The sequence below is a fragment of the Onychostruthus taczanowskii genome, unplaced genomic scaffold (assembly GCF_017590055.1).
Source record: "Onychostruthus taczanowskii isolate IOZ18803 unplaced genomic scaffold, ASM1759005v1 scaffold164, whole genome shotgun sequence".
NCBI classification, from domain to species: Eukaryota; Metazoa; Chordata; class Aves; order Passeriformes; family Passeridae; genus Onychostruthus; species Onychostruthus taczanowskii.
The window spans coordinates 572361-595185 of NW_024498840.1; the positions used below are offsets into that span (position 1 = coordinate 572361).

Sequence of the window (22825 nt, forward strand, 5' to 3'; positions counted from 1 at the left end):
ATGGCTGAATTCCTAAACTAGGCACAAAAAAAAGGAACAAGTAAGCAAAATATATTGCATTCATTAAAGCTTCCCTACTCTCTGACTCACTCCAATGGCTTTGCCAATTAAAGTAATTGTCATATGCATTCAAACAAAGCATTTGTAGTAGGAGGCCTTGCTAAAAAAAATACTGAAAATGCTTGGTTTAGAGATTCATACCATACATATTTAGAAATATATTTACATGTAACACCTTTTAGGAAGATAAAGAAAATTTGAAGTGGACAAAAGGTTTACATGCAGAACCAGATGAGTTTATATAATTTGGGTTTTGTTTATTTCTGATATGATACCTGGGCATGCTGTTAAACTTGACTAAACATGGCAAGGATGTTTTGGGCTCTGAAAGGCACTGATTTCATTGTTAGTATAACTGCAGCCAATGAAAGGCGAATTATTTAGCATTCTTTCTTCCCAGAGTCTTTCTGTTTCAAAAATAAGCACGCTTAAAATTTCTATTGAAAACAGGACAGATTAGTTATCACTGCTGAGATGTGAAATAACAGAGGACTTTGTGCTGACATCCAGGCAAGCAAAAGTCATTTTAATCTTAAACTTGGCAAAACCAGGCCTGATCTGCACCACTGCTGTAGCTGCCCACTTTCAAGAGCTGATGAAATATTTTAAATTTCACTTGATAGAGTTTGTAGTTTGTTAAATCCTGTATAATATTTATTTAGCCACAGTCTATAATGTTTACACAGAAAGCTATTCTGGGAAATGCTAATTTTTTTTTCTGACTGGATGAAATGAATTATATTTATCAGGAATTCAGAGAAGGAGGAATGTTTGGCAGACTGTTTTCTCAGATATAAATAAAGCGTTAACCAAGACAACATGCCTAAATTTGGGTATGTTTAAAAGAGGTAAGAAGGAGAAAACAGCTTTTTATTTAACACCACACATATCCTTTCATGTGAAAAGGATCATGGAATGGTTTGGGTTGAAAGGGATCTTAAAGCTCATCTTGTTTCATCCCCTGCCAGGGCAGGGACACCTTCCTCTAGCCCAGGGTGCTCCAAGCCCCATCCAGGCAGGCCTTGGATATTGAGGAAGGAAGAATGTTGCAAATACCACGTACGAGCATCACAGAGCAGCAGGTGTTGCACCTCCAACTCTTTGGGAAGAGCTGGAACTTCAGGATAGAGCTCTGTAAATGTAAATTCACAGCTGTGAGACCCTAAACTGGAGTTTGGCTTGTCCTGCAATGTGTTAGAAGTCTGACATCCTGGGAGATGTGTTTCTCTGAGGACATTTACGAGAAGCTGGATCTGGTGTGGTGAGGAAAACCTGATGCTCCAGCGAGAACCAGAGTGGCTCCACATGGCACATGCATCCTGTTGAACTGCATCCATTTGAGAAAAAAGACAAAAAGAGCTACGAGGCTTTGTCCCACTAAAAGGAGAATTCCTTAAGCTATGGAATGTTTACTTTTCAGAAGGGATGGGTTTCTGGATGTGCTGCTGGGATTGCAGCTCTTCTGGTGAAAATGGAAGGAAGGCTGCTCTGAGTCAGCCCAGGGAGAAGAGGCTTGGGGGAAAAATGTATCAGAGCACTGCAGGTGGAGGGACTTGTCTTTCTTTCGTCTTGTATTGCTTTTTTCCTGGACTCCTCTAATTCCTGCTCAGCAGGTTTGGGGAAGGTAGTTGACTTACTCTGGGTGGTGCAGAAACAACAGAATTCTCAGGAGGTCCAATAACAACTTTTACTTGCCAACATTGGAACATCCTGACAAAATAAGGCACGTGGCAAACTTTAACTCCTCCAGACACAACAGAGGATTTACCAAAGCATTGACTGGAAGTTTTTGGTCTGAATTCCACAATATTTTGAGAAGAAGAAGGTAGACCTGGACATAGCATGGGCTTGTGCCCTTGGCCACCTGGGCACTCACTGGCTTTGTGTTCTTCCCACTTAATTGCTTTAAACCAACTGTTCCTCCAGTCCCTAACATCCTCCTACCCTCCCATTAATCAGTCTGATGGCAAACTGTTTATCCTAATGTTTTAGGTAAAACCCAGCCTTTCCTCTTTCCAGTAGCCTGTGCTCTGAGATTAAAAGTATAACTTCCTGCAGGAGAGTGCTGAGAGGGGATCCAGGACCAGGCTCGGGCTGTTCTGCACGACCCTGAGACACAGCCGTTGCCAAAAGCCAGGTCACACAGCCAGCTGCACTGAGCTCTGCAGAAAAATTCAACAATCATAACCTCTGAACAGGGCTTTTACTGACAGGGAATCCATAAATGCCAGAAAAACAGGGCAGTTTAAAACCCTGGTGTGTTAAATTGAGCTGGGAGGGTAAAACAGAGCAAGGAAAGGCAGGTTTGCCCAGACAGCACGTCTGTGTTTTCAGACAGCTCAATGTGTTTTCTTGCCACGTCAGTGTGGTTTAAACACAACCCCGTGCCTGGAGCAGTGGTTCTGGTGGTCATGCTGGAGCTGGCAGTAAACAGCCCTGTGGCAGGAATGTGAGGAAGATCAGGAAGCAGCTCAGGATACAGTTATCAAGATATATGTGCTCTTAGGAGGCTTGCTTCTCTTCACAAATTAAACTGGGACTGCAAAGTGTGATTTATCGGGGCTTTGGAGAATGACTGCTGAGGGGATCATGCTGTTTCTGCAATTAGGCTTTAATAAATAATAATAATAATAACGAGGCTTTATTTTTGAGCCAAGAAAAATCTCTCCACCATAGGCTAGTTCTCTGTCATCAAGCAAAAGATGAAACAGAATCGAGTTCCAGAAAAGATACATAAATTTTTTGTGAAGCAAGCAGAGAGTAAAGAAAATAACACTGAATTAAGCAAAAGACTGGACAATTCTTGGGTTTGACACTTATTTTCCTATTTTTTAGGCCAACACAATTGAATTGTCCCAGAAATCTTTTACACAGAACTTCAGATGGATCAGCTCTTTGTGCAAAGCAGTCTTTGTCTGAAAGCAACACAGACTTTTTTTTTTAAAAAGCCCTAATTATAATAGAATTTATATTTATTGCAACAAAAGTCGAGTCTCCTTTGGGATGGACTTGGAGTAATGGATGGTTGGGTCTTCTAATTTATCTAAGTCGTGCAGCATTAGAAAAGCAAATTCAACATATTTACACATGAAGATCTGTGGTCATTTTTTAGAGGGCTGACGTGATCATACATCAAAGGGACTTGACCTTTGGAGCTCCCTGCCTATCTATCAGTGGGAACCAATGTTTGCTTCCTTTGGAGACCAGGGAAGGGAATGCAGCATGGAAAGGAAAAGGGAATACAAAAACCCTGGAAAGAAGAACAGGATTTTAAAAATTTTATTTAGAGTTATCATTTTTTTCCTCACAGGCTTTGATTATAAACTTGATAAAGAGCAATGAGTCAGAGTGCAGAGGAGAAAACATCAATTCTCTTGCTTTTAAATGGAGGTCAGGAACTGAATGCACTCCATGTGTTTGGTTTTAATTCCCTTCATCCCTCTGATGATATAGATTACATTATGCTCCCCATAAACCAGGCTGTTCACATGCTAGTTTCCAGTTCCTCCCACACTGGCCACCATGAAACGAGGGCTTGGCTGTGAACCCTCAGATAACTGATGCCAGATTTAGATTTCCTTCCTAAGGACTTGACAGAAATGTCATGGGATTTGACAGGAAACAATCCCTTGTTCTGCAAAAGGTGCCCTTTCTAACTCGTTTTCAGTACTTCCCAAGTGTTTGGATCTGCACCAATTAAAATCTTTGGGAATTTTGTCTTAAACAGAGGCAGAATTGGCACCCAAGGTTCTGTTTAGCTTTTGGAGACCAGCAGATACTCAAGGCAGTAATTCCTAAGGTGTTACCTCTATTTAACATAGCAAAGCTTAGGTAAATGTACATTTTCCTTCCTAAAGGTAAGGTATTAATGGAATTTTTAACTGATGTGAGATTCTCTAGGCACAATTAGTTTTCAGAACCCTATAAAGCAGCTAAGGGCAATTCCATTGCTGGGCAAGAAAATCCCCCAAACTGCCTGAAAAAAAGCAGAAAGCATGTTTTAAATTAAATTATTAGTTTATAAATTAATCACTCAAGAACTGTAGAACATGGAAGCATAAATTAACTTAACAAATGCAGAGCAGTGCTGGATGTTTCTGTGATGTGATGCTTTACTAGAACTTTACTAGAGCTTGGTACAACGGCTGTGCTATGTGAAAAATGGATTTGTAGAAAATTTTTTAAATTTGACAGAATAATACACTTATAAGGTATTATAATTAAGAAATAATTAGCTCTAATAATAATAACAAATTATAACATCTGTATTATCTCACCCTTCACATAAAACTAAAAAGAAAATAGAAGTTTTTAACTACCTCTCAGTTGCCCCATCTCTAAATCAAAAAAAAACCTTAATCCTGCTGCAGCTGGACTTGGGTGAGGTCTGACACCTGTTAATGCCTCCAAAAACTTGGAGGGGGGCAAAAAAAAGGTCAACAGTAAAGAATTTATCCTATTTTTGGGGTGTTTGTTGCAAGGAAGGGGGTGGAAGTCACGGATTCCTTGTGGAAAGGATGCTATGATTTTTTTCTTTCACCCCTGTGCAATTTAAGTGACCATGGGCAGCTGTTCACTTCCCTGTGCCTCTGCAGTGTGATGTGAGGAAGATTTTGATTATTTTTATATGGACTTAGAGAAATATTGATGGATTAACATGCCAGTTCTTAGGTTTCTCTTCCCTGCTCTTGACATACACAGGCAGTGGCTTGCAAAGGGGTGGGAGAAGAGGATTTTGCTTCTTTAGTTTAATTGGACATTAGGAAAAATTAATTATTTTAGCCCACTGTAAGGGCTGTCAAGCATTGGAACAGGCTGCCCAGTTAAGTAGTAGAGTCACCATCCCTGGAAGTGTTCAAAAAATGTGGGGATGTGGCACTTGGGGACATGGGTTAGGGGTGGGCTTGCCAGTGCTGGGTTAATGCTTGGACTTGATGATTTTAGAGGGCTTTTCCAACCTTCATGAATTCTACTCCAGACATAAGGCAGCTCACCACTCTTGAAATCAGACTGCAAAGCTGATTAATAAAATTTCCTTGCTGATCATGCCTAGGTCAAATTCCCTGGAACCAGGGCAAATTCTCCACAGGCAGTTTCCACATCTGCCACACACATTGGAGAATGTATGGACAGCACAAACCCATTCAGCAGAAGACAAATTGTGCTACTCCTGTGCCATTTATCATTTCAGCTGAGTTCTGTATTCCTTGGAGACTCCTTTTAAAAGAGGAGGAATCGTAGAAATGAATTTCTTCTCTTGGGCTGAATGATAAAAGCCTGAAGAACAAACAGAGTGTGGCATTTTGTGTTCTGGAGGCACAGCCCCACTTACCATGCCCAGAAATATCATTTCCTCCTCTCTCAGCCTCTCTGTTTTCTTGCGCTGGCTGTGCCCACGCCAGACCTGGATTGTAAACAAAACTCTGATGAGATAAATGGGCCTTGGTACAGCTTCCTTTTCTGGGGCAGACACAGGAAAAAACAAATAGAGGAAGGAAAGGCACAATATACCATTGAAACTATTGCTTTTTAACAGGTTGCCATCTGCTATTCTTTTTTTTTAAACAAATTTTAAGGTTTGTTATCCCCTCGTGCTGCTCTGGGTGGCTTCTAAAAACTGTCACTCCTTCACGAAGTTCAGACGTAAGATTTAGGCTGAGCTCCTGCTTTCATGAGGCTGAATTGTCTGAATTATTCATGTGCAAGAACTCTTTGTGGAATTTAGCACTGACCTCCCTCTGTCCTTTTTTCTAGATATGGAATGAACTCTTCCCCTGGAGATCACAGAAAAAGGCATGAATTCAGAGATGCACTGAGTTCCAAGGGGAGGCCAGAAAGAGCAACTGAGGTCATAAAAATCAGAATGGAAAAACAACGTGTAAGTTACAAAGTCATCCTGCATTGCCAGTGCAGGACTGGTTCCATTGATCTTACATCTGGGGTCCTGCCTCGTTTTTTGAAGTGGTTTAAATTATGTATTTCACCTTACTGGACACCCTAAGAAGGATCATTTCAGAAAGCTTCCCATCGTGTGAGCTGTGTTTCTGCCTACAGCTGCTCTCCTGACCAAAACATTGTCATTTGGCTTTGCCAGAATCGCTGCTACACAAGAAACTCACCTTTTGAATGCAAGTGGCAGCATCATCTGGACTTTTACCCGTCTCTTGCTCCTCTTTTTTACTTTGCCTTTTCTCTTCAAAGTAAATTTTCCTCATGAACGCTGCTCGAGCGCGGCCCTGGCGAGCCCGTTCTGCCACCTGGATCACTCTAATGCCCTCCTCAAGTGTCATGGCTGTGACAGGTTCCTTCAACAGCACAGCCAAAAAAGGGAATCAAGAAAGGAAAGTTATGTTTTGTAAATTGCCTGCCTCAGTTAGAAAATAATATCAACAAAGATCAGACACTCCTGTTGATATGTGAGGTGGAAAAGCTGCTTTGCTGGGAAGCCACAGTGGCTCATGCAGTCCTGCTGAACTTGATCCATTTGAGCAGAAAGACACAACCATGGGGCTTTGTCCCTCTAAAAGGAGAATTTCTTAGGCTGTGGAATGCTTTCCTTTCCTTTTCTGAAAGGAGGTGCTGCTTGGATTGCAGTTCTTTAGATGAAAATGGAAGGTGGGGTTGTTCTGAGTCAGAGGGGAAAAATGGATCAGAACAGAAGGGACTCCCCCTTCTCACTCCCAAGAACCCTCATGCTCCCTATGGAAAAGCTGAATTAGTGTCCTTTCTTGATGTTCGTCTCCCAGCTGGAGGCAGCTCATACTTAATTATTATATTTATATTGCATGGCACCTCATTTCAGCAGGGCTTTCTAGGACACAATTACACAGAATAGATTTCCTGAACAGAATCACATAAACCATGTGCAGAGCAGATTCCTGAGATGAACTCCAACTTGTTTTGATTTATGTTGGAGTGCTCCTAACAGCAGTGCCACGGACACTGGAGAGCTCCAGTTGGTTACACAGCAGCCAGGATTTCCTCAGAGGACGAGGTGCAGAAGTGCTGACAGCCCTGCAGCAATCCCAGTGGTGAGTGAGCTGGGAGTGCAGCACAGGACACTGGATTTGCACGGGGTGAGGTGATTTTATTGCTGTTTATTGAATCCCCTGGCTCCCTGTAGGGCCTGGCAAGGCACAGCTGGACCCTGCCAGAGCCTGGTGCTCTGGCTGAGCTGGCTGCTCACCAGGCAACCTCATCCCTAATGGATGCCACGCTGGAGAGGGGCAAGAGCAGAACTCTAGGAAGCAAAAAGGTTCCAGGATAAACTGTGCTGAAACAGGATCTCCCCAGAGCAAGATCAGGAGAGCAGAGAACTCAAACAGGGGAGCTCTGCAGCTGCCCAGCAAGATCTCCAGCAGCGAAGCCTGTGCTCTGTCTCTGCAGTCTGCCTGGGGCTGTTTCCATCCCTGGGGACTTTCCCTCTGTTATTTTGTGGGATCAACAGGCACAATCACTGCTGGAGAGTTCAAGGCACAGTGTGACTAAGTGGACCATCAGCACCGTCTCTTATGGCTACAACATCCATGAATCCAAGTTGTCCAGGCATGTAGGCACAGTTGTTTACTTCAGGGGTCAACATGCCACTCCCAAAAGGTCAAAAATATATCAAACCCAGAGCAGCCTTCACTGCAGCACTCGTGTACTTGTCTGTAATGACTTTTGCTCTGCCAAAACTCAGTTTTCTGCTCCTCCCAGCAGCTGCAGCTCCGTAGCTGCACGGGGGAAACGGCACTCATTGTTCAGAGGTTATAAACAAGTGAATGCCAACAGTTGTGCTGACCTGAACTCTGAGTTCTGCCTGCTTCAGTGAGGAATCCTGGGCCAGGACAGCTTGGTTTCAGTAGTGATGCCTCAGGTTTAACTTTTATATTTTTCACATTCTGTGCTGCTTTAGTGTGTGGGTCTGGCCTTCACATTAGAGGATGGTGAGCCCTCTGCACAGAGCAGGGAGACAAAACAGCTCTTCTCCAGCTGGGGAACAAGGACAAATGATCCAAATCTCAGGCTCAACAGCATAAACAACGTGGACTGAAGAGAGAAAAACAAGAAGGATGGGACTTCATGGACTAAAAGTGTAATTAGACAATTAAACTCCAATATGTATATGGAGCAGAACTCATATAAGTGAGAGACCCTGTGACCTGTTGTCCATTTTGGGACCATTTTGGTTCATCTTGGGTGCAACCCTGCCTGGGATCCTGTGCTGCCCAAGGTGTGTCCATTGAGAAAATCCTTTTAATAAATCCCTGCTTTATTTTTTAACTCTGTCTAGTTTCTGTTCTAGGTCAGCCTTCACAAGGCATCAGGAGGACTAATTACATGATGAGGGTTAGTCAGACAAATAAAGCACTGACTTGGACAAAGTGCTGCTCTTTCTGACACTCAAACACAGAAAGCAGAGTAGAATCATTCCAGTCTTACCCAGCCTTGAGATGTGACTGGATGTTGTTTGACAGGGAAATCTAAGGTTTCTTTCTGCTTGTGCCTTATCTGTAAACACACTTTTACTTCCTCACTGCTGTAAAAGCACTTCTCACTTCAGTGTCTCCTGTTCGGACACATGTGGCTGTGAACTAAACAAAGCAAACACAATATTGTAGGTATGGGGTACATTACCTGTTCTAGCAAACCAGCATTCAGCAAAATCTCCTGCAGGTATTTCTCCCTGTCCTGCAGGATTCCCAGGTTTTCTTTAATGAAATACTTGGGGATGGGTATTTCTATGTCTTCCTGGAGGAAGAAAGTCAGAAGATGCTTTTAGGACTGTATTTAAATCACATTACTGATTAATTGAACACTTCTACAAAGCAATAAAATAAGGACAGAGGTTGTTGAATATTTTTTTGAGTATTGGGGAATTTGACCTTTGTAACAGCTGCTGTTATTTTTCAATTACTTTAGACCTAATTCAACAAAAACAAATAAATCAACCCAGTTTGTGAAGCATGTGAGCCCAGAAATCTTTCTTCTTATAATGGCTCAATTATATTATCAAATTGCTAAAATATCTGGCAGGGTTGCTAGAAATTTAAACATGATTTCCACCAGACTGAATACCTTTGGTTGTGTGATCATCCCCCTTCTTGTTTTAATCAACATGAAAAATAGATCTGTTCTCCTGCCATTTTTTTTTACCATTATAAGGAACCAAAGCATGATTCTAGAGTTTTTTAAAGCTATTTTGAGCTGTAGACAAATTGTCTGCCTGTGACTGTGGTATCTCAGACACTTCTTAAAATCAGACATTACCAGGAGTGCCTGTCTTTACTAATTTCTGTAATTAAAAAGATGTAACTGATTTACATTTCTCCCAATTTCATTCCCCACTCCCTCAGATGCACACTGAGGGACATCCCCACCATGACACCACAAGAAAGCTTCCAAGTTGGGCTGTGCTTATCCCTGATGATTTTATCAGTGCAGAGGTCTGGTCTGATAAAGTTTCTAAATATTTGTCTTGCTAAGCTCCTTGTTTGTACCTTCCAAAAACCCCTGGCATTTGATGGAAATTATTATATGCTGTACTCTGAATGCAAATCACTCTGGCTGGATTAAAATCTGGAGGTATAAGAAATCCAGGGTTTGTCTGGACACCCTCCTGGAGGATGAGAGGATTTCTAGGCTGCCAGGGAGCAGAGTCAGTGTAGGAGTATCTCTGATGCCTCACCTGGCCTTTTAATTCCAAGTGATTCTGGATTGTGACTTTTACTGACTGGAAAAAGGAGATCAAAGCCCCAATGCCACGGCTGGAAGGGGTGGGGAGCCTGCTTCTCTTCATGGTCTCTTTTTGGGGCCCAGCACTGAAAAGTCAGGCTTGGGATGTTTAACCTTAAGTCAAATTTGTGGCTTTTTAGCCACTCCCAGCTCCACATGGGATTTATGGATCCAAATACCTTCACAATTACCCCAGGAAATGGAGTGACTGGATGCTGGAAGGCAACTGCACAAAAACACGAGGTACACAACTGGAGAAATAGGAAAGCTTGGCTTTGCAGTGACACAGTACAAAACAGGCAACATCATCACATAAGATATAAAATGTTGTGTCCTCTGCCTTCCATCCTGCAGGATTTTTGCTCTCATAATAAAGGGAAAGGAATGACTGGAGATATCCCTTCTGGACGGATCCTTTGAGAAACAGGAGTTATTTGTCTAATAATTTTGTTCTGTTACCAAGAATATTTTAATATTTTATTAAAAAGAACACCCCATAAATCCATATTCTTATCTAGTATGGAAAATGTTTTCTTTGAAAAAACCTGAAATCTCCTCAGTGATTGATTTCTTTTGTGGTAGGTAGGTATGTTATGCCCTCTTAAAATTAAGGTGTGGTGCAGGAATTTGAATTTATGCTTGTTTTTGGGGAGATGTCAGGCATGACTCCTCAGACTTGCCAACTTTTTGCTGCAGATGGATTTACTGCTGAGTCATGAAAACAGCAGTGCTAAGGATTTCAAAATAGGATTTGAAGGATTGCTTTCCCTGGAGATGTGTTTAAAATAGTTTAAAACAGTGCTTAATATTGAAGGTAAAGGGCTGTGGAAATCCCTGGCAAATCCTCTCCTAAATTTGCAGATGTGCAAACAGGAACACTATGCAGATCTCAGAGTAATGCGATAATGATACCGGGCGATTTATCTCGTAGCTGCCATCCTAAAAGCAGGAATTTAATCTGGTTTTAGCAAAGCAGCGGTACCTGAATGCGACAATAGATGGAGCTGTCTGCGAGAGAAGTAACCCTCTTTGCCAGCTCATTTTTCCTGCAGCTTTGAAAGCACAGCTTCCACACTTGGCCTCATTGTCATTTTCACGGTGCTGATTTCACCGTGCCACGAAGGGCAGGCTGCAGTGGACTCCACTTTACTTATCAGTGGCCCATTTTCTATCTCACCCCACATTAAAATCTGGCAGAGTCAAGCTCCTGACACTTAACAGCAAAGCTGTGAAGTTACTACTGACAGAGAGTAGGTTTAGATGGGATATTGGGAAAAAATTCCTCCCTGGGAGGGTGGGCAGGCCCTGGCACAGGGTGCCCAGAGCAGCTGGGGCTGCCCCTGGATCCCTGGAGGTGTCCAAGGCCAGGCTGGATGGGGCTTGGAGCAACCTGGGATAGTGGAAGGTGTCCCTGCCCATGGCAGGGCATGGCACTGGATGGGCTTTGAGGTCCTTTTCACCCCAAACCATTCTGGGATTCTATGAATACAAATTCATGTTGTAATATGGAATCATGGAATGGGTCAAATTGAAAGGGACCACAAAGGGTCATCTGGTGCCACCTCCCTGCTCCCAGGCAAAGACTCCCCTCTCTTGTGGGACCCAAACGTGGGTGCCATCTGATGCCAGAACTCCTGGCACTGCACAGACCACTCCATTGTCAAAACCCTCAAAATTATGGTGGTGCCACCAGCTGGGGAGCCATCTGCTTCTTTCAATATCGCTGCTTTTGATTGGAAGTGTCACAAGAAAATAACTTGTGCCCCAGAATCCCTCACTAAGTGTCCCAGAACCCTGAAATTATTTGTGATCACCCTCAGACCAGGTGTCACCCTTTCCCTGCCCTCTGCATGAAAGTTCACTTGTGTGGGGTGTGAAAAACTTGTAAGTTTCCTGGTGACCCCAGACAGGCAGCAGGCTGGGTTAAAATAAAACACCTACAACCAGAACCCATCTTTCCCATGAATCAGCTCCCAGTGGAGGTAGCCCTACCGGGACACGCTGCAGCTCCATCAGGATGTCAGCCATGGAGTGGCACTCGGAGTTCTCCAGGGCCACCATCTCTCTCTTGATCTCCAGGATGCGGCCCATGACCCCGTCCAGCGCCTGCCGAACCGCCGCCCGCTTCTGCTGGTGGATGAGGTGGTCATGGGCCTCCTCCAGCTTCCGGAAGATGTCCAGGTATTGGACGTAGGCAGTGGCCAACATCTTCATCACTTTCTCACGGTCCTCCTGCGGCTGGAGGAATTCCTCTTTCTCTCTCTGGAGCATGGTGTCCAGCTCTCTCTGGGTATCTGCCCATATCTTGATGTAAGTGCTGGTTGGAAAGAGGAGAATTTTGTGTCAGCCTGACATGAAAGCAAGAGTGAGCACATGGCGACGCCAGGGCTCTCTGGGTGTGGATTTCTCACAGAGCAAGCCTGGAAGTGTCAGCCATTACATTTATAAGGAGGGTTTTAACTACAAAGTATTTTGAAAACCATTAGCAGAAGTTTCTGGGTTTGTTTTATTAAAACAAGCTTAAAATTTTAAAGCTTTCCAGCTTCATTCGAAAAGGCTTGAAGCATCCTCCAAGTGTTTGAAGTTACAACCCCCAAAAGTGCTAGGAGTTTTATTCAGCTGTGATAATTGAGAAGATAGTTTAATTGAAAAGGTGTCTCCCTCCAATGCCTTTTAATAGGAGAAGGACTATTTGAGGCTCTGCATTTTTGGGATGAGGACCAAATCATGTTTCTAAAGCTGTTCTGCCTTTCTGAAGTGGTTGCTTGGAGTTAACTTCAGGGTAAGGGTGGGGTTGGTGCCAATGCTGGAGTGGAACTGTGGGCCCTAATTCAAATGTGAGGTAAGGAAAATAATTTGATTTATTTCTATGGTAGCAACTGTTACACTCCAATGAATTGCTAAATGTCTGGTCTGGTGGCTGTGGGATTATGTGGCATGGAAGCTGTCACCCCAGGCCATCTCCATTTCCAGGAGCAGTAATGCTGCTCACTTGGTAGTTTTGGTAGAAATAGGTGGAGTTCTGAGGTGAGCATGGACTGGCTGTCAGTGGCTTTACACGGGAAAAGTAGATCAGAATATCCTGGGGGATGAGCCTAAAGGAGCAAGAAACAAGCCATGAGGTTTTTTTTCAGAGAAAGGCTCAAACAGCAGGTCTGTCATGGAAAGGTGTTAATAACATCTGTGGCAGTGAAGACACTTTTAGGTCCTGTTCTCCTTTGCCAGATGGAGACTCTTGACAATGATAAGTGTTAAAAAATCCTACATCTTTGAAAATGCCTCTGTAGGAACAGAGCAAGGAAATTCCTTCTGCACTGAGACTTGGTTGTGCTGGGAGAAAACCAGTTCATTCACATTGTCCTGCTGAGGGGAAAACAGTGGCTATGGAAACAGGGACAGCTGACTTGCTCCTTAATCCTAAGAATGAAGGCCATCGCCCTCAGTGGTGCAATCTAGACCCATCCTTGCTGAACCAAGTTGCTGATCCTAGAGCTTCTCAAAGAGGGATCAGAACAGCAAAATGAGAACTGCCTTTGTTAGATGAGCTTTGAGAGCAGACCTTGCATTGAGGGAGTGTTGGTTTATTTATCCTGACCTGAAAGCTGGACAGATGTTAGCATTGTTTGTGCATGACAATAAATGCTGGAGCTCTGTGAGCTGATCTTATCATTCCCAGTCTTGGAGGTCAGAGTGACCCAAGGCTTGTGCTGCAAGAGGGACGTGTGGGGTGGGACAGGACAAACTCCAGCCCTCGAGTTCCAGGAGCGTGGGATGCCCTGGGTGGTGACAGAGCTGTGGGACTCCCCCCTGCAGCCAGCAAAAACACCAACAAACCCAAACCCTGCTATTGAATTTGCACCATTAACGTTTTAAAGGGTGTATTATACACTTCAGCTGACCTGGCTTTCTGCAGGATGCAGCTGGCCTTGCTTTTCCTAATGCTTCTGCAGCCCACCCAGGTCTTTCCCCTTCCCTTTTTTCCTACTTCATTTACATCCCACTTCACCACCCGTATCAGTCAATTGCAGCAATTAACCCAGGTGCAGGAGATAAACAGAATAAACCCGGCAGAAGGGAGGAGATGGGGCCAAGCAAGGCCAGCACGAGCTGCAGCCAGGACACGGAAGGATGTGAGGCACGCGGGTCTTCCAGCGCGGGAGGGGGAGGAAACGGCGCGGTGTCCTACGTACTTTGTATGATTTCTCACGGACAGTGCAGAGCTTGTCAACCCCTGAGGAAGCCCAGCCCTGTGGGGTGTCCCCAGAGCTATCCAGCTAATTTATGAGCCCTAGGGATGCTGGGGCTGGAGCCTTTCCCGTGCAGGTTACTGCAGGGAGACTCCGCACGAGAAGCGACCGATTTATAATAATCTCTTCTCTGCCTCCTCTGATTGAAGAATGTCAAGTGGCTCCTCCTGCTGAGCCAGCTAATATCCAGTTTCTTTTTATATTGGGAATGGCTGGTAGAGGGAGGAGAGGAGGGGGCTGGAGGATGTTACCATGGGGCACTGCAGATAGGACATAATTGCTTCCATAAAGCATTAGTTTATCAGATAAGCACAGGGATGATTGCAGGCGCGGTTGCTGGGGGTCAGATGTTAAGACTACGGATATTATGTGATGATTGTGGCTTTTGCAACAGCGGCGTTTTGGGTACGTGAGGGCAAAAGAAAGGATGGGCCCACTGGAAAATGAAGTGCTGAAGGAGAAGGTGGATGTGAAAATGATAAATTTGTAGCTGATGTGTTGAGGGTCACTGACACCCTGGGGATCTGACCCCCAAGTTTCTTAGGCACAGGATGGGTACGTCATACACTGGACCGGCCAAGCAGAAATCTGATTTGAATGTTGCACTGCTTCACCCTGATTAAAAACTAGAGGACACGTCCCCAAAAAGGGATTAAAATGGTTATTCCAGATTTTACTGGTGCCCAAATGTGAGCCCCTCTGGATTAGTCTGAAGGGTGAGATGTGCCTGGTGTTTAGAGCTCCTTTTGGGAGACTTGGCAGAGCTGCTGTGAAGCAGAGGAGCCCTTCAGCTTTAGAGACAAACGTGCTCAGGGGTAGTCAGGAGGAGTAACTTCAAAGTTATGCCTTAAAAGCAAAGGAGAGCACTGCCTCTTCTTGCCTGTGAATCAGAAACTGTGTGATCCCAAAGTCCCTATTGGAATTTTTGCCTATTTGCTCAGTGTCCCTTTGCATTAAGTTGTGAACTCCCTCAAAATTGCTTCCACACGCTGCAGGGGGAGGACAATGTAGCCTTGAATGCACTGGGGTTTTTATTTACTGTTACTGGTCCACCTTGTAGGCTCTGTTATGTTCTGAGCTGTGTCTGTGCCCATGGATATTCCATCAGATTTAGATTGGATTAGAGCCTCTAACTCACCTATTAGTGCAGGTAATGAGCCTAACTTTCTTATTCAAGGCTTAAGAAAATAAAATGTTGGGAAAGAAAGCTGTCTCTTGATCTCTCTGTGCATACAGCACTGTAAGTAATGCTACAAATTGTCATAGCAACTCCTAAATAGGGGTGTTATGGGGAAAATAAGCAATGCTGTAATGGGATGAGGAAGAAGCACATCAAGTGACTGAACTGCAGAGTCCCCAGAGTGATTTCTGGCAGCTCACAGCTTGGAGAGAAGGTCAGAGCTTTAACTCCTCACTGATGTCCTTTCTCTTCACTCTTACAAACTAGAAACAGAGTCTAAAACATGGGCTTAAGAATGTCTTTTGCCTATAGCCTGATTGCCAGTTCAAATCTCACTGTTATTGCTCAAAATAAAGCCTGCTCTCCTTATTTAGAGAGAAGCTTAACAACACAGGGTTTTTCTCCTGCTGAAGTTATAAAGAGATGTTTAAAATCCTGCCAAATTGTACATGCCTTGTTTTAGTATTGTAGGGCACTCTAAGTCTGCATGTTTGCCTGACCCATCTCTCCTAACACTTGGAAAACCGTGTTGGTTTTGAGTCCAGCTGAGGTGAGCCTGCTCACTGGTGTTGGACTGGTTTTAAGGCTGAAGCATGCCCTTCTTGGAAGGGTTTGTGCTGAGCATGCAAACTGTCCCTCAGGCCACTCCTGAGTCAGGGGAAGAATCTGGCATCAGTGGGGTCACCTTTGTGTGGCTTTTCTTCTTCCCCCCAGAGCGTCTCTGTGTTTTACTTGCTGCCAAAAGGAACACTACTGCTGTTATTCCAGGACATGGCACAGTTTGTCTCTAGATTTGTGCATGGGCTGAACCCTGGCTTCTTTGCTGCCTGTTTTTTCTGGGTTGCCCTCAGGAATATCTCCTGCTTTCCCATGCTAAAGCTGCAGTAGTGCAGTGCTGCCTGGGTCTCCCTGGTTTATCCTGATGGATGGAAGGAGGTGGAAGGGAAAACATTTGACTCTGACTCCAGCTTTCCTCACCTCGTTTGGGAACTCCTGTGTGATTAAAGGAGCGCTAAATCGTGTGTGCTAAAGCCCTGCTGAAGGAACCTCTGCTGCCACTGCAAACCCACCTTGTATTTATCTCTCGGAAATGGGACAGGGCTGTGCTGGGGGCTGGAGAAAGTGCCACAGGATTTGTGACAGCAAGGGGATGTAGAGCAGGGCTGGAGGAGCCTGGCACAGGACACACAGCCAGCGGTGACGGAGCAGAGGGGACAGAGATGCAGGGCTGGTGACAAGGAAGTGCACGCAGGGGCCACTGCTCAGGGTCCCCTGGCCACACTGGGAGCCTGACAGGTCAGGCATTGTGCTAAGCCCCGGGCAAACACGGGGGAGGGAAACCCTGCCCTGCAGCCTCTGGAAAATAAAGAAACAAGAGACAAAGGTTGGGAGGGGAAAGTGAGGCCCTGAGAGGAAAAAGGTTTTTAATGCTGCTGCTGCTGCTGCTTTTATTTTTCTTCTCTCTTTCTAAAAATCACCAGGCTCAGGATGACTGCTGGCTGATCCAGGTCAGCAGGTACCTGTTCCCTCACAGGTGTTGTGTGGTGATTACATTATAGGAGCAGCCCCCCTTTTCTCTTTCGTTCTGCTATAGGCAAACATTTTTTGTGTTGGAGAGGCGCAGGCAGAATCAGAGATGAATGTGGCCTTACCACACAACGTGTCTGAGTTCAAGAAGTGTTTAGACAATGCTCTCAGGCACAGGGTGGGGTTCTTGGGGTGTCCTGTTGGGGCCAGCAGTTGGATCGATGGCCTTGGTGGGTCCCCTCCAACTCAGCACTGATTCTGTGAACCAACCATTGACTGAAATGTTGTCAGAACTAATTGCTGATTTCAAAGCCTTTAGCCTGCAGTCTGGAGCAGTTCAGGCTCATGAGCCTGTTTAAGCCTGCCTTGCTTCTAAAATAAGATTAGTCTCACAATTATGCCAAACTTCTCAGCTGGTGGTGAATGTGACTCTGCCAGATGACTTTTTAAGCAGGCTTGCTCCAGCCACGATGTTTTACAGAGTTGGAAGCATTCGGGGGAAAATAAAGGATAAACCTCAGTAGGCTTCGGTTGTGACAAGAGAAGAAAACACACAGCCTGCTGGCATTGTTAACGTGAACAGCTCTGTGCTTCTGTCATCTCCAATTTCAGTCCTGGGTACTATGACAGAAAGTGAAGGGGGGATAAAAGATTTGTGTGGCAGAAATGTAATGGGAAACCGCAGGGAAGGCGAGGAAGCAGCTTCATGCAGCAGCAGCAGCAACACACCTCAGCAGGTCTCAAGCACCTGCTCCAGCCAAACTCACAAGGCTGGCAGGAAAAAGAACAGTTTTCTTTCATAGGTTTTTTCAAAAACCTGTTTTCCTAAATGGCAAAGCAATTAAGGTGTGGGAAAACCTATTTTGGGCTGTCAAATGCTCCAGAGGCTGCCCTCCTGTCCCTCAGGCTGCAGCTCCTGCCTGGGCCATGCCCTGGGCTGATCCCACAGTGTGGGCAGCAGGAAAGGGGGAATTCTGCCCCTCTGCCCTGCTCAGGTGAGACCCACCTGCTGAGCTGCCCCAGCTCTGGGGCCCAGCAGAGGAAGGACCTGGAGCTGCTGGAGAGAGTCCAGAGGAGGCATCAGGGTGAGCAGAGGGATGGGGCAGCTCCATGGGGAAAGGCTGGGAGAAGAGAAGCTTTGGGGTGACCTAACTGTGGCCTGCCAGTACCTGAAGGGAACCTGCAAAGAAGATGGACAGAGACTACTGATAAGGGCCTGGAGTGCCAGGGCAAGAGGGGATGTCTTCCCACTGCCAGAGAGCAGGTAAAGATGGGATATTGGGAAGAAATTTGTCCCTAAGAGGGTGCTGAGGCCCTGGCACAGGGTGCCCAGAGAAGCTGTGGCTGTCCCTGGATCCCTGGAAGAGTCCAAGGCCGGTTGGACAGGGCTTGGATCAGCCTTGGCTAGTGGAAGGTGTCCCTGCCCATGGAAGGAGATGAGCTTTAAGGTCCCTTCCCATCCCAAACCATTCTGTGTTACATGAACAGCAGCCTCCTCTCCTTTGCAAGCAGAATTTTTCCTTCCAAGCAGTATTTGCTTATAAAACACTTTACTGCTTCTGACAACAAAGTTTATTTCACCTTTAACCCTCCTATGTAATCTTTTTCTTTTTACCCCCGTTGTCCTTAGGACAGGAAGGGGCAGTTACCCATCCAGCTGCCTACAGTTCCCTGCATAAAGGGCTGTGTCTGGGTGCTGTTCTACCCCTGCCAGGAGCAGGAGGCTTTAGGCTCAAAGCTGACACCATCTACTCAGTTTCTTGGAAAACTAGGGCCTTTTCTTTCCCTGTTCTCCAGCACAAGTGCTGCTGGGATATTTCCACTGACAATGCTTTTTCCCAGAGGAGACACTGAACGAGTAATACACAAGATCTTTCCCTACCTGCTCATTAAGAATGAAGGGAGGCACAGGAGGGAGTTGTAGCTTTGAGTCTTAGCTGTGATCAATTTGATCCTGTCTCTGATTTCCTGCTTTAACATAAGCAAGATGATGTGCTAATGCTCACCAGGGGTGGAAAGAGGGGCAAAGATGAATCTGTGACTGCTTGGGAGATGTATGAGAGAGAACATGCAAGGAATGCCCAGGAGGAAGCTAATAATTGTGGCGTTTGGTTGGAATTTGAAGAATATGGCCTGGGGCCAGACGCTGAATGAGGGGATAAAAAGAAATATTCAGCAACGGGCCAATGGCTGAATGAGGCTGGGGCCCCGTGGGAAGGGAATAGGATGTGATCACAGCATCAGAAACTGCATCGTAATGCAGCCACAGAACGTGAGGAGGGGGAGGAGAGGGGATTAGAAGTTGCACTGACATTTTTTCACATTGGGTGTTGCAACCTTAATTTTCTTCAGCTGAGCCTTGGGGATGTGATGTAAAACAGAGAGCTCTGCTTTGGTTGTTTCTGTTGGAAGTGGGAAGGGAGATGCTCAGGACCTTGTCTTAGATCAATATTTAACTAGTGAATTAATATAAATTCTATTTGTGACACGAGATTAAATTTTAAAGCGCTTTGATTGTTTAAAGCTCCTTGGTGGCAGTGGCAAATGTCTTGTAGCTGATTAAAACCTGGCAGGAGTGGCAGCAGTGCCAAGACTTGGCTTTGAACGTGTCTGGACTAGAGCTGTCAGGGGCAAGGTAAGAAATCACTGGTCAGGATCCCAGGGGTCAAGGAGAGGGTAAACAAATCCATAAAAGAGGAGGAAACAGCAGGAAAACATAAATGCAGCAGAATCTCTGTGAATCTCCAGTGTCTGGAACAGAAGGTACATCTGCATGCAAATGCTGGGGCTGAGTGCTTTGGGAAGTGAGATACCCCAGCACTTTTTAATCACCCTACACTTAATGGCTCTGTTCCCTCCAGAGGGCTGAGACTGTCCCTAGAAAATCCCAGGCATGTCTGGACATGCTGACTTCTCCCTCGGCTGGCTGCTGGACTTAGTGACCCTAAGAGAGCACTGCTGCTCTCTGAGCATCCTCCCTGCCCTGACACAGAGCTTCTTGAGGCAGTGGAATTAAATGTGCTGGTTTAGCCCACACCTCCGAGAATCACAGGACCTGGAGCATGGTGAACATGCCTCAGAACCTCAGAACAAGGAAAGCTGTGTAGCATTTCTGTTTCTGAAGAAGCAAAGATCTTTCTCATAACCCCCTTTCATTATTGTCTCTTTGTCTCTTTGTCTCACTGTCTTCAGGTAAGGCAGGTTGTTGTAAGTAATTTTTGCCACATGGCATTTACAATACCTTGGACATGGCCTCAATTTCCACCAGGAAAGGTTTATAGAATAATAGAATCCCAGAATAGCTTGGGTTGGAAAGGAGCTTCAAGATCATCACTTCCCACCCCCTGCTTCCAATTCCACCCTCTGCTATGGGCAGGGACACCTTCCACTATCCCTGGTTGCTCCAAGCCCTGTTCAACCTGGCCTTGGACAGATCCAGGGGCAGCCACAGCTCCTCTGGGCACCGTGTGCCAGGGCCTGAGCACCCTCACAGGGAAGAATTTCTGCTCAGTATCCCATCTTTACCTGCCCTCCTGCTTAAGGCCATTCCACCTTGTCCTATTACTTCATTACCTGTGTGAAACATCCCTCTCCAGCCTTCTTATCAACCCCATTTAGCTACTGGTAGGATACAGGACAGAGTGGATATCAGCAAAAATTTCTTCATGGAAAGAAGAAGATTGTGGAGTCCCCATCCCTGGATGAATTTAAAAGCCATTTGGATGTGACATTTGGGGACTTGGGTTAGTGGTGGCCTTGGCAGTGCTGGGTTAAGGCTAGGACCTGATGATCTCAGAGGGCTTTTCCAACATAAACAACTCTGATTTATGGTACACAGCCAGCATAACCTCGCTACAACCAAGCATGGTAACAGTAGCCTTTGAGCTCCAGCTCTGGTTCATATTTAGGAAGGGCTGGATCAGCCCAGCTGTAAATCCTGCACTGTGCACAGCTACAATGTCATCATAACAACCTGAGCCAAGGAGCTTCAACACCACACTGGAGTCCCTGGGCAGCACCTGGCTCAGAAACAGGAATGGATATGTGTTTTTGTCCTGTGGTGTGGGCATATGATCGTGTTTATATGGATTTGCTGTTCAGTGCTGGCAATGCCATAGGAAATGCTAAAACCCCTGTCTCTGTTAAAAATAAACTGAGCCAAACCAGTTGAAGCCCAAGTATTTTTCCAGCTATGCTCAGTTTAACTCCTTTGCTGTTAATCGGGCTCAAATAACAGCAGCCATGATTCAGAGACTGAATGACAGATTCTGAGATAACTCTGAAGAAGAGGTCAAACACTGCTTTTGTGGGTTTTTTTCTTCTTCCTTTATCTCTCTCTCTTTCCCCCCACCCCCCCCTTTTTTCTTTTAAAGAGCACAATTCAGCTAACTCTCCACTACCTTGTGAACTTCACTTAACTGATTCCATGAGAGTGTCAGGCATGATTTATACAAGCCCTGCATTGGATCCACCAGGGATCTAACCAAGCTTTCCTCCAACTGGAGGCTGAGCTGGGTCTGTCCTTGGACACAGCCCCCAGATACTCTCTGCCCTGCCCTTGGGGATGTTGTTCTTCATCCCTCTCACCTTCCTCTCCTGAACAAAGGAGCTGCCTGGCTGGAAAGCAGTGGAGTTTCCACTGGTATCTGTCTGGGGCTGCCAATGTGTGGAGGCAGGAGTGGAGAAAAGAAGGCTGGAGGAAACAATCTCAGGGGAAACCTTATTGCTCTCTGCAGCTGCCTGAAAGGAGGTTGTGGTCAGCTGGGGCTCAGCCTCTTTTCCCAGGCAACAAGCTCCAGGATAAGAGGAAATGGCCTGAAGTTAAGCCAAGAAGGTTTAGACTGGTTATTAGGAAAACATTTTTCACTGAAAAGAGTAGTTAAGCATTGGAACAGGCTGCCCAGGGGAACAGTGGAGTCACCATCCCTGGAAGTAGATGTGGCATTTAATGATATTTTAGTTGAAGGTTGGACTTAGTGATTTTGGAAGTCTTGTCCAACCTTAACAGCTCTATGAAACCCAAGGTGTTGGTGACAAGGAGAGCTGCTCTGGTTCTGAATTTGGAAGGATGGTTTAGAATCTGAGGAAGCTTTACCTGGCAAAAAGCTGTGAGTTTGGAAATGGGATACTGGGCAAAAGAGGCAGTAGGCTTTGAGGTTGGAACCACTGATGCCAGAGGAGGGAGACCATGGGAAAGATAAGATGATTTCCAGTACAGATTCCAGGAAAGGCTTTGCTCACAACCTGCTGCAACAGCAGTTTGGATATGGTCGGGTTTGAGCATGAAGGAGAGGAGTAGAAGGAGGCAGCAAAACCACCCCAAGGTGTTTTCTATTTTTTTTTTTTTTCTAATTTTCCATTATTCAGTGAACTTGAATAAGCCATACCCAGCTTGGAACTGGGAAAAAGAGCCTCCACAAACTGGGTTGTGCTGCTGGAGCTGGAAGCAGCAAACAGCACAACACTGAGGGATGATATTATGGAAGATGCTCACAAATTAGCTCCTAGCACTATAGCACAGCAATAATAATAGTAGTAATAATATTTGCTGGGCTTGGAGTGATGTTTCCGGGGGAATGAGCACAGCTCCTCGCAGGCACTTTGAACCAACGCTGTCATTGTCTGGTTTTTGCAAACAAACTTGTAAAGCTTTGCCCTGTGCTAAAATGACTGAGGGGAAACAAGACACGATGTGGGCTGTAAGAGAGAGGAACTTTTTGTGCAGAGGGTCTGAGTGAATAACATCAACATTTGCTTGGTTTTTCTGAGGCGACGCGGTCGCTTTGTGGGGTGTGCCCGCCTCCCCCCAGACTGTGTCTCACCCCTCTGAGGGGATTTTCACGAACTGTAAAGAGAGAAGAACCTTTTGCACAAAGAGTCTGAGTGAATAATACTAATATTTGCGTGGTTTTCCTGTGAGGACGCGGTGGCTTTGTGGGGTACACCCGCCCGCCTCCCCCCGGGCCGTGTCTCGCCCCTCTGAGGGGATTCTCCCCCTCAGCCCCGCGCCCGGGCTACTCACGCCTGGGACATGCTGAGAGGAGCCGGGGCGAGGGGAACAGAGCTGGACCGACACCGACACGTCCCCGGAGCC

General features: G+C 45.6%; 1 protein-coding gene across 1 annotated transcript in view; it reads right to left on the bottom strand.

Annotated features, from left to right (window-relative positions):
• IQCA1 (IQ motif containing with AAA domain 1) overlaps positions 1–20345 on the bottom strand; it is a 96705-nt gene extending 76360 nt beyond the window's left edge. The window contains exons 1-5 of the mRNA XM_041399545.1: positions 20305–20345; positions 11770–12094; positions 8680–8793; positions 6180–6365; positions 5393–5464 (exon numbers count right to left, since the gene is read on the bottom strand). Coding sequence (XP_041255479.1) covers positions 5393–5464; positions 6180–6365; positions 8680–8793; positions 11770–12094; positions 20305–20345 — 738 coding nt within the window. The remainder of the gene's footprint in view (positions 1–5392; positions 5465–6179; positions 6366–8679; positions 8794–11769; positions 12095–20304) is intronic.
• Between the last annotated feature and the right edge of the window lie 2480 nt (positions 20346–22825).